Below are 13,855 nucleotides of genomic sequence, written 5' to 3' on the forward strand. Positions count from 1 at the left end.
AGGAAAGTGTATTTCCTGGAAAATACTGAGGAAGATGAAAAAGATTTGTTGTTGTTTTCTTGTTTAATGTTTAATTTGATCAGAATTTGCACATCTATGGACATGTTGTGCTTTACATATGCTATGTTACTTTTAACTGTCTCTTGAGCGCCTGCTTCACTCCCCTAAGTTAATTATTACTCTGATGTGTTTATCATTGTATATTTTTGAATTCATAGTAAATGTCATTACCTTCAGTATGATTATGATATTTACTTTGCCACCTACTGTTTCTTATTGGGTAAGGCTTTTGTTTTTAATTTTCACCGGAAGCTATAGTCGTGTTCTGTCGTCAACTTGACGTTGTTGTAGGTTAGCTACATTTGTACACAAGTGAATTTCACACTGTTTTCAACTTGTAGCTCAGAAAGTGTTTACTTATAAAGTATAAGCTTATTTCCGGGGTAGACATGGCTGAAGAACCAGAGCCTCACTGGTCTGGTATCTTGAAAAGGAGGATAGTAAACTCCAAAACAGGCAAGAGAGACTTTGGACTTCCGCTAACGTTAGCTAGCCAACTTATCTACATGTATCGAGTTTAAGTCACTCAGCTGAATCTATGTTGACATTTGCGTTTCATGTAACTGGGTCTGATCGTGATTTGATTGTTCATGTTTCTGATTGTGTACAGATGAGAGAAGTGAAGAGGAGAAGAAAGCAGAAGAAACTGAGCTGTTCACTAAATATTACACAGAGTGGAGGGGAGGAAAAGAGCAAGACAAGTCCTATAGGAACATCCCACGCTTCTACTACAGGGTATCTTTCACATACACGTGTCAACCCGCTGGGGCATAGTTTGGATTGTGTTATGCTTTGAAACAAGACTAACTCCCCTAACTGTATGTATAATAGTAAATACACTATATTTCTTTTTAAAGAAGAAACAATGAGGGTATCAGGATCCCAGCATTTTATTAATATGACACCAGATTATAGCAAGTAACTGATAATTAAACCAGTCCACTTTTATTCAGCAAAGGTGACTAATGACACTTTGACGTGTCATGTTAAATGATGATGTGTAGAAATGAAAACAGATGATGATGATGATGATGATGTTGTTGTGCAGCTCCCAGGAGAGGATGAAGTATTACTTCAGAAGCTAAGAGAAGAATCCAGAGCTGTCTTCCTCCAGAGGAAGAGCAGAGAACTGCTGGATAATGAGGAACTACAGGTAGAACACACACACACACACATACACAGTCGTGTCTCCATGACTTTAGAGGACATTACATTAACTTTCAGGGATTTCCTGGAGACTCAATCTAACCTTAACCATAGTGACTACTTGCCTTACCCTAATCTTAAGATAACTTTAACCATAACCTAAATCTAACCTAAAACCCAAATCTTATAATATTTCTTCACCTTAAAATGTAATGATTTACATTATGGGGCCTTGCTTTTTGTCCCCATGAGGAAGCCGTGTCCCCATAATGTGACTGTAAACAGATTTAGGTCCCCACAACATGAGTAATGCCTGGACCATACACACACACACACACACACACTACAATACTTCTGCATAAATGACAACACTGTATGTTTGTTATTTTACATCTACTAAACTTTAATTTTCTAGAACCTGTGGTTCTTGCTTGATAAGCACCAGGTTCCTCCAGTGAGTGGAGACGAGGCCATGATCAGCTATGAAGCCTACCTGCAGGTGGGGGAGAGGGCGGGGCCCAAGTGCAAGTAAGTACCAGGAAGTAGATGTTTACTGGCAACAGCAATGTTCTGTTTTTGTTCTACACCATGAATTTCCAGTCACAAGTTTGTGACTGGAAATTCCCCCCCTGTCATGTTGACTTTATATCCACCTGGAATGAATGTGCCAGGTCACAAACCTCTGGTGGCGCCACATTCAACAACGTGCAGCTCCATATGCACTCTGTGGCAATAAATATTAACGTTTGAAACAGGAAGTAGACAGATTTTTAAGAAGATCGTTAATATGTCAATATGTTTCCACTGTTAATTTTTAAAGGAAGTGGTGTTTTCATCTGACTTAAATGAGTTTAGCAGAGACAAATTTCTAATCTTGAAAAAGACCAGCTACGATAATTCTGTATGCGGAGGTAGAACATTTTATTATCTCTGCTATAAAGACTATGTGTTCATCTGCATTTCTTTTATAATTTAAAAGGATTATGCAAAAACTACTCAACCAATGTCCATGGATTTTTGTGGAAGGGTGGGACATAAACCCCATTCAATTTTGGTGCTGCTCTATGAATTTATTTTCCACTTTCTTTACCTCTGTGACATTTTAGATTTAATTTTCATTTTCATTGATTTCTCAGAGAATAATTAATGGATCTAAATAAAAGAAAACTGACATGTTCAGAGGACTGATATTTCTGAGTGTTTGCAATTTGGTGCAGATAATAATGAATATCTAGAGAACAGATCTAGAGAATCTAAATGTGGTTTTATAAGGGGACTGTTGGGCCTTGGCTGAGGTTTGTGTTCTACTGAGTCTAGTCAGTAGATTCAAAGAGGGGGAAAATCTGGCTCTCAGATCGAGGGAAGAAACCTCATGATAAATTACAGCTTTTCTACTCTTATCTTCTTTCCTTCAGAAAATTCTTCACAGCCAGAGTGTACGCCAAGCTGCTCCACAACGACCCTTACGGCCGAATCTCCATCATGCAGTTCTTTAACTATGTCATGAGGAAAGGTCTGGACCTTCATTTTTTCTTTCTCGTTTTATGTATGCTGAGTGGGTGGAACGAACTTCATCTCCTAGCCCCATTTACTTGACTCCTGTCTGTTCTCTCTGTTCATCTAGTGTGGCTGCACCAGACACGGATAGGTCTGAGTCTGTACGATGTGGCAGGGCAGGGCTACCTCAGAGAGTCGGTAAGCATTTCAGGAAACACAAATTACAGTTAGTAGTATATATACATACTACATATAGTTTTTACTGGATGAAGTCATTAGTAGCTAGAGGCAGAATTATGGTATGTAGTCATACTCAGGAAAAGTGACTCTTCATTCTATGTAGGATCTGGAGAACTACATCCTGGAGCTCATCCCCACTCTGCCTCAGCTGGACGGACTGGAGAAGTCCTTCTACTCTTTCTACGTCTGCACTGCTGTTCGCAAGTTCTTTTTCTTCCTCGACCCACTCCGAACAGGTCAGCCTGAACCCCACTGCGAGCCTCAACAGTAAAAAGTGCAGGAACACATACTGGAGCATAGTGTTTGTCTTTGACACATCATGTATGAACCAGGACAAATGATGTGCTGCAAAATCTGCTGACTTGTATCATTAGATCAGAAGCTTTAAGAACTATCCACAACAACCACCAATATTTTTAAAATTATTTAGCAAATAAGAAAAGGTAATGATCACCTTAACATGTGTTACCCTGCGACATGTAACAGGAACAGACTTTATCGTCAACATCAAAATTTATGTTGGATCTGTCTGGGTTTTTTGTTTTTACAGGAAAGATTAAAATCCAGGATATATTGGCTTGCAGTTTCCTGGACGACTTATTGGAGGTAGGATACATTTTTTGTAATATATCCACTCGTCCTTATCTTTTTAAATCCACATTCATCCTTTTTTCCACAAGCTCTTCTGTCTTCAATTACACTCAATTACCTCCGCCCAAAGATGTTATGTTTTCATCAGCACTTGTTAGATAGTTAGCAGGATTACAGGAAAACTCCACAACCGATTTCCATGATATTTTGTAGAGGGGTGGAACATAACCCAAGGAAGAACCCATGAAATTTTGAATGAATCCAGATGAAAAAAATCAGGCATTCAGGGGACTGATTTCTATGGGTGTGTACAATTTGGTGCAGCTTGATTGAATTTGAGAGACTGTTGGGCCTTTGGTGGAGGTAGTTCTCTACTAAGTATCATTCTAGGTCAGTCAGTAGGTTTACACTTACAGGACTACAGGAAAATGTGGGTATATTCTTAACCTGTAATAGTCCACCTGAATTATCTTTTATTGTGTTATTATAAGGAGTTTTGCAGTTTTTCTTCCATGGCTTCCATTGTGAAGCAATAGTCCCAAAAATTCACCTCTCTTACTCTTTCCCACTCTCCCACCCCCACCCCTGACCTCTCCCACTGTGCTCCCAGTTGAGAGATGAGGAGTTATCGAAGGAGAGTCAGGAATCCAACTGGTTCTCTGCCCCATCGGCTCTGCGGGTCTATGGTGAGGTTTCCATTCTCAAATCAAACGGTTGTGGTATTAAATAACCCTCAGGTGCATAAGGATAGTTTGGGGGGGCCTCAGATTGCAACTCATGTTCAGCAATGTGGACATGATAAAATGTAACACAAGACTTCAGATTCTGTATCGTTTATCACAAAACACACAATCTTCTGTATTTTAAAAATATAAATAATATTTGTTTGCACTTGGCCAAAGCATCAATAGTGTAAAAGTCCAACATGTAGGATTTAGGAGGATCTATTAATAGAAATTAAATGTAATATTTACAATGATGTTTGTGTGAGTAGCTCAGAGACTACAGCCGGTCTGTCTTGTGCATTCCTGAATTTGTATGTGTGTCTCTGTCCATAAAGGCCAGTACCTCAACCTGGATAAAGACCACAACGGCATGTTGAGCAAAGAGGAACTATCGCGCTACGGCACAGCGACTCTCACCCCGGTCTTCCTGGATAGAGTGTTTCAGGAGTATCTCACATATGATGGAGAAATGGTACAATCAGTGACTGCACTTACAGCTGTAGTAACATACAGAGAGTGAAAAACAAAAAGAATCTTACATGACAGCCAGGAATATCTATGGTGCTCTTTGGTATAGATTCTCAAACTCATCATTCCAAAATCTCCCGTGGTTCAACTGGGTTCAGCTCTTGTGACTGAAACGTTTAATTTTTTTTTTTTTCTTTAATTAATCATCAGATCTATACAGGAAGCCTTTTAATCAGTGCCTGCATTTGTTGTTTATCCTAGTTTGTTCTGGGTTTTCTCCCGTGTCTGTATGTTAATGTTCAACTCAAAGAAACTCATAAAGTTAAACTTGAGCTGCTCAAGTTAATCATGAAGCTCATGAAAACAAGTTTGTCCTCTGGGCAGCTGACACATATATTAAATTACTCTTTATTGTTGTATAGGGCATTGGCCTAAATTGGCCTTAATCTCTTTTCAATGCATATTTTAAGTAATAGTTTTGCAGATAACTCTGTGATGGGTCTAACTTGGATATATAATGTACATGATGTGTTTTTGTCTTTAATCTCAGGACTATAAGACGTATCTGGACTTTGTATTGGCCTTGGAAAACAGGAAGGAGCCAGCAGCGCTGCAGTACATCTTTAAACTTCTGGATATGGAGAATCGTGGATATCTCAATGTTTTCTCCCTCAACTTCTTCTTCAGGGTATCAGCTGCACACAGCCCGTATAGAAACACATTCATTCAGCACGTTTGCATCCTTGTTACAAGAAATGCAAGAAACGTGTGTCTGTTCACACAAACACACATTCACACAAAGCGTGATGTGTCATTGTTCCATGACACTTGTGTGTTGTGTTCTATAGGCCATTCAGGAGCAGATGAAGGTGCATAGTCAAGAGCCGGTCTCCTTCCAGGATGTCAAGGTATATTGTACACAGACACATGCAGACACTTGGTGGGGACACTCATTGGAAAAATGCATGGGCTAGCCCCTTACCCTTAATCCTCACAGCTAAATGCCTGATCCTAATTCGAATCCTAGAAGGAAGTCTTAACCCTCAAACAGCCCATTGTAAGTGGGTCAGAAAGTGGGGACCTGTCAGTGTGTTCTCACTCTGTAAGGTCTTGACTCAAAATGATCCTCACAAAGATATCTGTACAAGCACACACACACACACACAAACAAACAAACAAACAAACACACACACACACACACACAAATGTTCCTAGCTGCACTGTGGATTTGACATGATCTGTTGAGACATGTTTGTGGTGTAAGAAAAAAAGGTGACATGTGATCTGTTTCTCCTCAGGATGAGATATTTGACATGGTGAAGCCCAAAGACCCCTACAAAATCACTCTCCAGGATTTAGTAAACAGTTGCCAGGGTGACACAGTCACCAGCATCCTGATCGACCTCAACGGCTTCTGGACCTATGAGAACAGAGAAGTGTTGGTTGCTAATGACAATGACAGCAGTAACACGGCTGACCTCGATGACTCCTGAGGATGATTATGATCTTCACAGTTTTCACTCCCATCAATAATAAAAACCTACAGTCCATTGAACCAAGTGTCCTGGTGACGGGTCAGCAGGACATAGAACCTTTACCTTCTGACTCAGGTCCCTCTGGTGAAGTTGAACCAAAAGAACTAAACTGTAAAACCCTTGAAATGAATGGTAGGAGGAAGAGAAGAGAAATGAATGAGATGTTTTTGAGATGTGCTTTTTTTTGTTCCATTTCCCTCTATGTTGTTTTCCTGTAAAAACAAATATACATGTATTTAAAATAAATGTTTCCCTTTTGTTCTCTTACTGACATCTTATATCTTTGTATCATGAAAGTGCCCCATCTTTAACACTCAAATTTAAATTTAACTTAAGCTGCTGTAGTCACTTCTACATTATTAGTGGCTCCAATGATAATGAAAGAACGACACTCACCGATGAACCAATAGAGAACTAGCATCTGACTTTGCATTTCTCTTCAGCCCAATGAGGTTTTTAAACATCTTTTAGCTGTTTTTAAAACCAGAGAAACCCAGTTTACAGAACCTTCTCTGCACCAACGAGCAGAGACAAAGGGAAGCTAGAAAACAGGAAGACTAAAAAAAGAACTTTCACAGGTTCACTAACGGGTTAGTTAGGATTATTTAAAGTGAAGTTCTACATGGTACTTATCTACTGCAGGTAATAAACTGAAAATGAAAGTTCCTCAAACAATCCTTATTACTTTTTTATTTATATTTCTGGTGTTAAATGTGACTTAAAGAAAAACTATTTTCATTCTCCATGCTGAAACTAGATTCACAGCTGGGCAGCTCAAAGGGATCAAAACTGTAAACAAACAGAAGTCAAGAGAAGGATTGTATTATTGAATTAGACAAGAGGGATACAAGTTTATAACAGTGGAATAACTGTGGGGGAAAGTATTTTGGATTGTTTAAAGGTTTTATTAACACAGAAAATATAAATATGTATATACAGATTCATTGAGTTTGTTAAAAATAACTTTTGCATGTTTCTAAATACATAAAAAAGCATAAATAATGTCCCGTGTTAAGTAATGTAAGAAATTTACCCAAACTGAATTAAATAGGTTGGTATTCCAGTTACAGATTCCATTTACAGAATTTCTCCTAGAAATGGATCCGTTTGAAAAGAGCAGAGTAACATGTGTTCTGAGTTGTAATGAGAAAACATAAAGGTCCCAGTGTGTGGGCCTCTGGTTTCCTCCTGAATAAACACTGCTCTGCTCTGAGCCTCCACACCACAACGTCCCTTCAGTGGATAATAATAATTAATAAGCTTCTGGCAGCTCAGGCAAGGACACTTAAAGAATGAACTCTGAGCAGACATGAAGGTACCGTCAGTGTTTGTGAGCAACTCAACTTCCCCATGTATTTCAACAATCACCAGTAAATTGGAATTCTATTTGATTATCAAAGATTTAAACTAAAGTAATATTAAAAGTGAATCGATATTAGCTGCACTGCCTGTTTTTTTTTTGAAAAAAACATTTTGTACTTTATAGGAGTTGTTGCTGTAAATAAACTGTTTCAAGTATCATCACAGAGGCAGGTTTACACTGAAACAAATAAAAAAGAAACATGAAGCCAATTCTTTAAGGTTAGTACTGTAGTCAAATTTGGACCACAGACTGCAGCTTCATGGTAACTTCACATTGAGCTCTTATGTTAACCAGAGTATGTTTGGCCGCGACAAAGTGAATTATGGAAAATGTTTCTGTGTGTATTGGACAATTCCTTCAAAGTAAAGAAATCCCGATATAACATGTGTCTGGTTTAAGCAGCAGGAAGTTACAGTAGTTTTCATTGACTCGTTAACAGAGGGCAGAGGTGGAAGGGTTGTCTTGTGTATCTGAACATCACGTTAGAACTCAACTACTGGTTTGTTTGATGCCACTTCTATATAACCTTCCTCTTTATAACTTCTAGTATAATAGTTTGTATTTCTTCATTCCAGACAACAATATAGCAGTAACATGATATGAGGAGGACAATATATTCCCTGTGTATATAAATGATTTAATCTCTACCTGTTCTCACTCACGGTTTAGCTTGGAAAGCAAAAGCTATCCAGCTCTATAAACTCTAGAGAAAGAACTACATTTAATTTAAATTCTTCAATAAGATTATAATCCAACATGTATTTCACTGTCTCTATGTTTTTAAAGTGAGTTGGGTACAGTCCCAATCTGCTCTAGAAATGGTTCAATTGCATGTCAGGCTGTACAGAAAAGTTACATTCACAGATAAGGCTATTGCCGCCACTTCCACAGCCCTTTTAATGTTTCCCTGCACTATGTATTAATATCTCTTCTTATAAAAAAAGCATAGAAAAGTAACAACATTATTAAATTATACAGCTAGGTTAAATAAGATTTAGCCTGACGAAATGTGTGAATGTGAGAGGATTGTGAGTGACAGTTTTCAGGAGGGGAGAGGGGAAGGGACTCTGTTGGTGTCTGGAGAGCTGAGAGGAGGCTCAGGTTTGAGCTCAAAGCTAATGTTGACAAAGGATGCTCCGGACGCCTCTGGCTGTTCCACAGTAGCAGAGGGAGGAGCATCTAGCTCGCCTCTTTTCTGCGCGACAAAATGACGCTCCGCATCCTCAGCCAGACGGTTCTCCTCCTCTTCTTCTTCCTCCTATAGGAAAACAGTGTGTGTAACATTTAATACTGTTTATCTGAGAGTTAATGTGTGTTCTTTCTTCTTGCTCTGTGTATACAGATTTACAAAGGTGTGACTTTTTCTCATATTTACATATGAGACTGACATATGAGCCTCAAGTTTGTGTTTGTGTGTGTATGAGACCACACATGCACAATTATCTTACCTCTTTCTTTATACGGTGGTATTCATCAATTGCATACTGGTACTTCGGACTGGTGATGCCAAAAAGAGAGGCCAGTCTCTCTCCCATGTAGTCACACACTGCGGTAAACATGCACACGCGAGTCAAGATAATAACTTAAGTACCAAAACCAACCAAATACAGAAAAGTGTGAAACAAACTGCAAAATTCAGTACATTCAAATCTGTAAGATTTTGGAGGGGCATTTACACACTTTCCCTATTACTCAAAAAACACATTTCAAAACACAAGATTTCCATGACTAATGAAAAAGCTATGACGTATGGTCTTGATAGCACAAATTCTCAATCTAACAGTGAACTACTTTACCTGAGATGGTGGAGGTGGCCATTCTCCACGTTTGGAACCAGAAATATGGAACCCAGGTTAATTTAGCCTAAAATAAGACAACACAAAACTTGACAATTAGATCACATATCTGCCGGTCAAACACAAATACACAAGCCCAAAACACTTGATGACGCTAAGGTGCACAACTGTCAAGTTATGTCCCTAACATCCGCTGGTGGCAAGTTGGCCACTAACACCTGCTAACATCTACTGGTAATTGGTAACCTAAATTGTGCAGAAGACCTTCAAACGTACAAGGGATATTCAACATATTGTCCTATATTCTCAATTGACTGAAACAGATTTGGAAGTTATTAGCCATTTATATTTATTCATTATTATTTATTTATAATCATCACAGCAAGAAGGTGCCCAGTTTGAATCCTGGTTAGGCCAAGGGTAAATGGGGAGTTTCCATGGTGTCCCCCCGGTTTTCTCTGGGGTACCATGCAAACACCACCCACAGGATTATCCTGATATGTGAGGCTGTTTCAGAGTCTACAAAATTAAAACAACTGTAAAACTTCTTGATCTCTGCTTACTGGATCTACAGTGATGACATCTTTCTTCACAGGATCCTCCTCCTCTTCGTCGGTGCTGTATTCCTCCATGGTCTCTCCACTGGCAAAATAGATGGTCCTTCGGGGAACCTTTACTCTTCCCGGACTCCCCGCAGAGTCTTCCATCTCCACACTCTCAAAGTCTGTCACTCCTCCTAGACTCTGGAAGTAGATCAATAAGAGAGTACAAGAATGTGATCTCATCACCAGTACTCAGTGTAACATTCATCTTAATGGTGAGAACACGATTTCGTACCGTACTGCGGACACTGCACATTCTGCTGTTAAATCCCTTCAACACTTTGATTTACAAGTTACACTCAATAATCGTAAACTAGTTCTCAACGCAGACAAAACTGAATTTATGTTCTACACAAGAGCTAAAAATGTTGATTATAATAATTGTATTATCTCTACCATGAATAGTAGAAACACTGAAAGAGTCACAGAGTATCTTGGAATCTGGTATGATGAGATAACTTCTAGATATCACATCTCAAAACTTGTGACCACATTCAAGAAGAAAATCAGCTTCTTCTACAGAAACAAAACATGTTTCCCTCTGCACTGCAGATGAGGCAACTTTAATGTCTGTTTAAGATTATGGTGACATTTTCGGTTTAGTGTTGCATGCTTCAGCTGCAACACTAAACCGCTGGACACAGTTTATTCACTAAGCTTTAAGATGTGTTGATTCATTTGCTTTAAATTAAAAATCATGCACTGTATTTATTCACATGGTTTTTACTTTTGCTATTTTTCAAAATTTCCCGTTTCTTATTTGAGTTTCCTTGGTGTGTTTATTCTCTGTACTCGGCTTGAGGTTGAATGGATTGTTGCTGAATGTTCGCTGGGTTTTGAATGATTTGCTTTTGTTTGAGTTCCCATATGACAGCACATGCAGAGCAGGTTTGACGTACTCTCCTGCACTCTGCTGACATACTGGGCAGAAAGTCAACAACAAAGAAAACATGACAAACTTTCCTAAAATCATCTTTTTATAGACGTTGTATGTAGTTATATGAATCACCTTCAAATGTAGAGCAGCTACACACAGAGGTAAGACAATTAAATCATCCTAAACTCTTTTACAAACCACTGTTACCACAGCAAAACTAGAGCTGGTTAGTTAGCTTAGTTTAGCTAACGTTACTTTGTGTTAGCTAGCTTATAGGATGAGGAAGTAATTAGCTTTAACTCAAACAAATCTTTGTTTCCTTATTTACAAACACGGAAAGTTGTATCGCACGTACAAACCTTTTCAGTCTCCATAGTTTGGGTCAGGGAAACGTTGACGCTTGTTAAATACAGCGGCAACTCTGCCATCTCTGTCAAGACCTCCACCTCACCACGATCCGGCTGTCTGCTAGCAACACTTCCGGTCTGACCTCTTCACAATAACATTATTTAAAAAATAATTTGACATTCTTCATTCTTCTTCTTCTTGTTCTTCTTGTTAGGGCCCGAGCACCTACGGTGGGAGGCCCTATTGTATTTCGAAGGATTTTTATTTCCCTTTTGGGGCTTTTTCAGGGCCTAGACATGCTCAAATTCTCACCAAAGTTTGCAGGAAATTCAAAAGCCTAAAAAGTATTTGAATTCTGGAGTAATTTGAAATGGGCGTGGCAAAATGGCTCAACAGCGCCATCTAAGGAAAAGCCCCTCAGTTAGCTTTCACCGATCTTCACAAAAATCATTTTGGCCATTTTCCACATTTTTACTTTGACGAACTTGTCCCAGGGCTTTCATCAGATCAACTTCATATTGAGATGAATGTCATCTCAACAAGATGGAGATATAAACTACCTTGAATTTCACGTTTTCGTCACACGGTGTGACCGTGGCGTGGCGTCAAAGTTTGATTACACGCCATCAAAACACGAGGTTGTGTCACCTACTGATCAGTGTGAAAATTAAGTTGTGGTAACATTGTCCAATTGACACAAAATTGCTAGAGCTACATCAGAGCCCCTACTTGAACAGATCTATTAGTCTGTATGTAATAATAGTGATGGCGCCACCTACTGGCAACAGGAAGTAAGCTTTGTTTTACAACTATAATTCGATTCACATATAATTTTCACTGTGTGATCTGCTATTCACTTCAAAGGAGTCATTAATCAAATAATAATAAAAAAGGTCATAGATTCCTTTGATGTCTTAGACTGTTGCAAATGTGAAAGATTTATACGATCTGAAGAGAAACAAGACAGTGTTTTTGACCTGAACAGATCTATCAGTCTGTTTGTCCTGATAGCACCACCTACTGCCAAAAAGAAGTAAGCCTTTTTTACAACTTTAATTCGATTTACATAAAATTTTCACCGCGTGGTCTTCACTTGATGGCGTGGACCGTAATGCGTGATTAATGGGCTATTCAACATTGCTTGGGCCTGCACAGTGCTGCTTCGCAGCCCTAGTTCTTCTTGTTCTTCTTCTTATTATTATTATTATGAAACTGCTCTACACAGTATAAATTCCCCAATGTTGGAGGAAGTAACAATCAATATATAAATATATTTTAATAAACTATATTTATGTTTAGTACTTATATAGCACTAAATACATTTACCAAAAGTTCTCTTTGAAAAAGTGATTAAAGCAGGATAGGCAGACAAAATGAAAATAAAACAAAGGAACATGAGCAGAAAATATAAGAGATATGATCGAATAACTGAGCATAAATAAAATTAAACCAACATGCATGGAAAAATTATGCAGCAAAACGGAATTTTGTCATGATTTTATTATTATTTATATGTTATTTACAAAATTGTTTTCCTACTACAGAATCTTAAATGTGCTGAGTCTGACATTGTGTCTTCTTACACAAATGCTTGTTTATCAGGCTGTGTTTTTGTGATGTTATCGAATCAATACCATAAGTTTTTGGTAGGGAAGATGTGGCATCAGGGGATATCTGTGAATTGAGGACTTCAAGCAAAGGACTTCCTACAAACTATTAAATATGATGATTTTGTTTGACATTGTATCTGTCAAGTTAGGTTTGAGCTCCTAAACTTTGGCCGCTGGTCTTTCAGGGGTTCTGGATCCCAGTCTTCCTCATCTGCATGCTGAAGTTTGGGCAAGATACTGAACCCCAAATTGCTCCTCATAGAAAAAGTGCTGCCCATTGATGAATGAGGCAATAGCAGGTACTGTAAGGTGCCATAAAAACGTACATTAAGGGCAGGGCGAGCTGGTGACATCAATTACGGAAATCCTCTGTATCTAATTTCAGTTTCGGCCTTCGCATTCTACGCAGTGTCTCCCTGAACATGTCTACCTGAATTGATACACAGCAACAGCCTATAATATAAACCTGCTCTCAATAGAAGCTGAGACCTGGGTCTTTAATTAGAATCAGAATCAGCTTTATGTATGAGTACAAATACTAGGAATTTGACTCCGGTGTAGTTGCGCTCAGTGTCCTTACACAAATAGACATACAGTTAACACCAGCCTACCAGAAACTAGCAAAATAAATGTGACCACTATGTGCAATACAGATAAACTGTACAATACAGTAGTGCAACGGGAAACAAAATGTGCAAGAGTGGATAAGAAACATTTAACTACTAATTATAACCAGAGGACAATAATGCACTGGTGCAGAGTGCAAAGATGCTCAAACCAAAATGGATAATGTGGTGTCCATTATTTTAAATCAAATTGTAAGTAATGAAGCTCAGAGTCTGATGGACGAAAACGTGCAACTGTCCAAATAGTCTGGACTCTACGTGGATTATCTGTTTAACCACTAGATGTCACTGCTTTGCTTTAGAATCATTGTCCAGAATGTTTTTGCTTGTTTTCTGTCTCTCTCTCTGTCTCACTGGGATAAAACAGTTAA

At 38.6% G+C, this 13,855-nt stretch overlaps 2 protein-coding genes across 6 annotated transcripts; one reads left to right on the forward strand and one right to left on the reverse strand.

Annotated features, from left to right (window-relative positions):
* Positions 1-314: 314 nt before the first annotated feature.
* On the forward strand, positions 315-6,487 carry ppp2r3c (protein phosphatase 2, regulatory subunit B'', gamma). Of its 4 annotated transcripts, XM_034575624.1 has the most exons (15): positions 316-516; positions 671-795; positions 1,109-1,213; positions 1,622-1,734; positions 2,622-2,719; positions 2,831-2,901; positions 3,047-3,179; positions 3,494-3,549; positions 4,145-4,220; positions 4,595-4,731; positions 5,278-5,415; positions 5,576-5,635; positions 6,026-6,223; positions 6,303-6,337; positions 6,413-6,453. In XM_034575624.1, the coding sequence occupies exons 1-13, from the start codon at positions 450-452 to the stop codon at positions 6,218-6,220; spliced, it is 1,374 nt and encodes a 457-aa protein (XP_034431515.1). In that variant the 5' UTR covers positions 316-449; the 3' UTR covers positions 6,221-6,223; positions 6,303-6,337; positions 6,413-6,453. The 4 variants fall into 4 exon arrangements, with proteins under 4 accessions (XP_034431516.1, XP_034431517.1, XP_034431515.1 ...); XM_034575623.1 differs by having other exon boundaries at positions 6,303-6,487; XM_034575625.1 differs by lacking the exons at positions 6,026-6,223; positions 6,303-6,337; positions 6,413-6,453 and having other exon boundaries at positions 315-516; positions 5,278-5,442; positions 5,516-5,616.
* Positions 6,488-8,198: 1,711 nt separating this feature from the next.
* fam177a1 (family with sequence similarity 177 member A1) lies at positions 8,199-11,392 on the reverse strand. 2 transcript variants are annotated; one of them, XM_034576108.1, is made up of 5 exons: positions 11,260-11,392; positions 9,985-10,164; positions 9,422-9,488; positions 9,074-9,171; positions 8,199-8,883 (listed from the first exon to the last, which is right to left on the reverse strand). In XM_034576108.1, exons 1-5 carry the CDS (start codon positions 11,326-11,328, stop codon positions 8,668-8,670), a joined length of 630 nt encoding a protein of 209 aa, XP_034431999.1. In that variant the 5' UTR covers positions 11,329-11,392; the 3' UTR covers positions 8,199-8,667. The 2 variants fall into 2 exon arrangements, with proteins under 2 accessions (XP_034431999.1, XP_034432000.1); XM_034576109.1 differs by having other exon boundaries at positions 11,252-11,361.
* Positions 11,393-13,855: the final 2,463 nt, after the last annotated feature.

This window comes from Hippoglossus hippoglossus, chromosome 22 (assembly GCF_009819705.1).
Source record: "Hippoglossus hippoglossus isolate fHipHip1 chromosome 22, fHipHip1.pri, whole genome shotgun sequence".
NCBI classification, from domain to species: Eukaryota; Metazoa; Chordata; class Actinopteri; order Pleuronectiformes; family Pleuronectidae; genus Hippoglossus; species Hippoglossus hippoglossus.

Bases quoted from the DNA above. Each gene is read 5' to 3' on its own strand.
- ppp2r3c (XM_034575623.1), top strand. From the start codon at position 450: ATGGCTGAAGAACCAGAGCCTCACTGGTCTGGTATCTTGAAAAGGAGG. The intron at 1,735-2,621 runs GTAAGTACCAGG...TCTTTCCTTCAG, and splicing joins AGGGCGGGGCCCAAGTGCAA to AAAATTCTTCACAGCCAGAG. The intron at 3,180-3,493 runs GTCAGCCTGAAC...TTGTTTTTACAG, and splicing joins CCTCGACCCACTCCGAACAG to GAAAGATTAAAATCCAGGAT.
- fam177a1 (XM_034576108.1), bottom strand. From the start codon at position 11,328: ATGGCAGAGTTGCCGCTGTATTTAACAAGCGTCAACGTTTCCCTGACC. The intron at 9,489-9,984 runs GTAAGCAGAGAT...GTCTTATTTTAG, and splicing joins ATGTCATCACTGTAGATCCA to GCTAAATTAACCTGGGTTCC. The intron at 9,172-9,421 runs GTAAAGTAGTTC...TGTTTACCGCAG, and splicing joins GGCCACCTCCACCATCTCAG to TGTGTGACTACATGGGAGAG.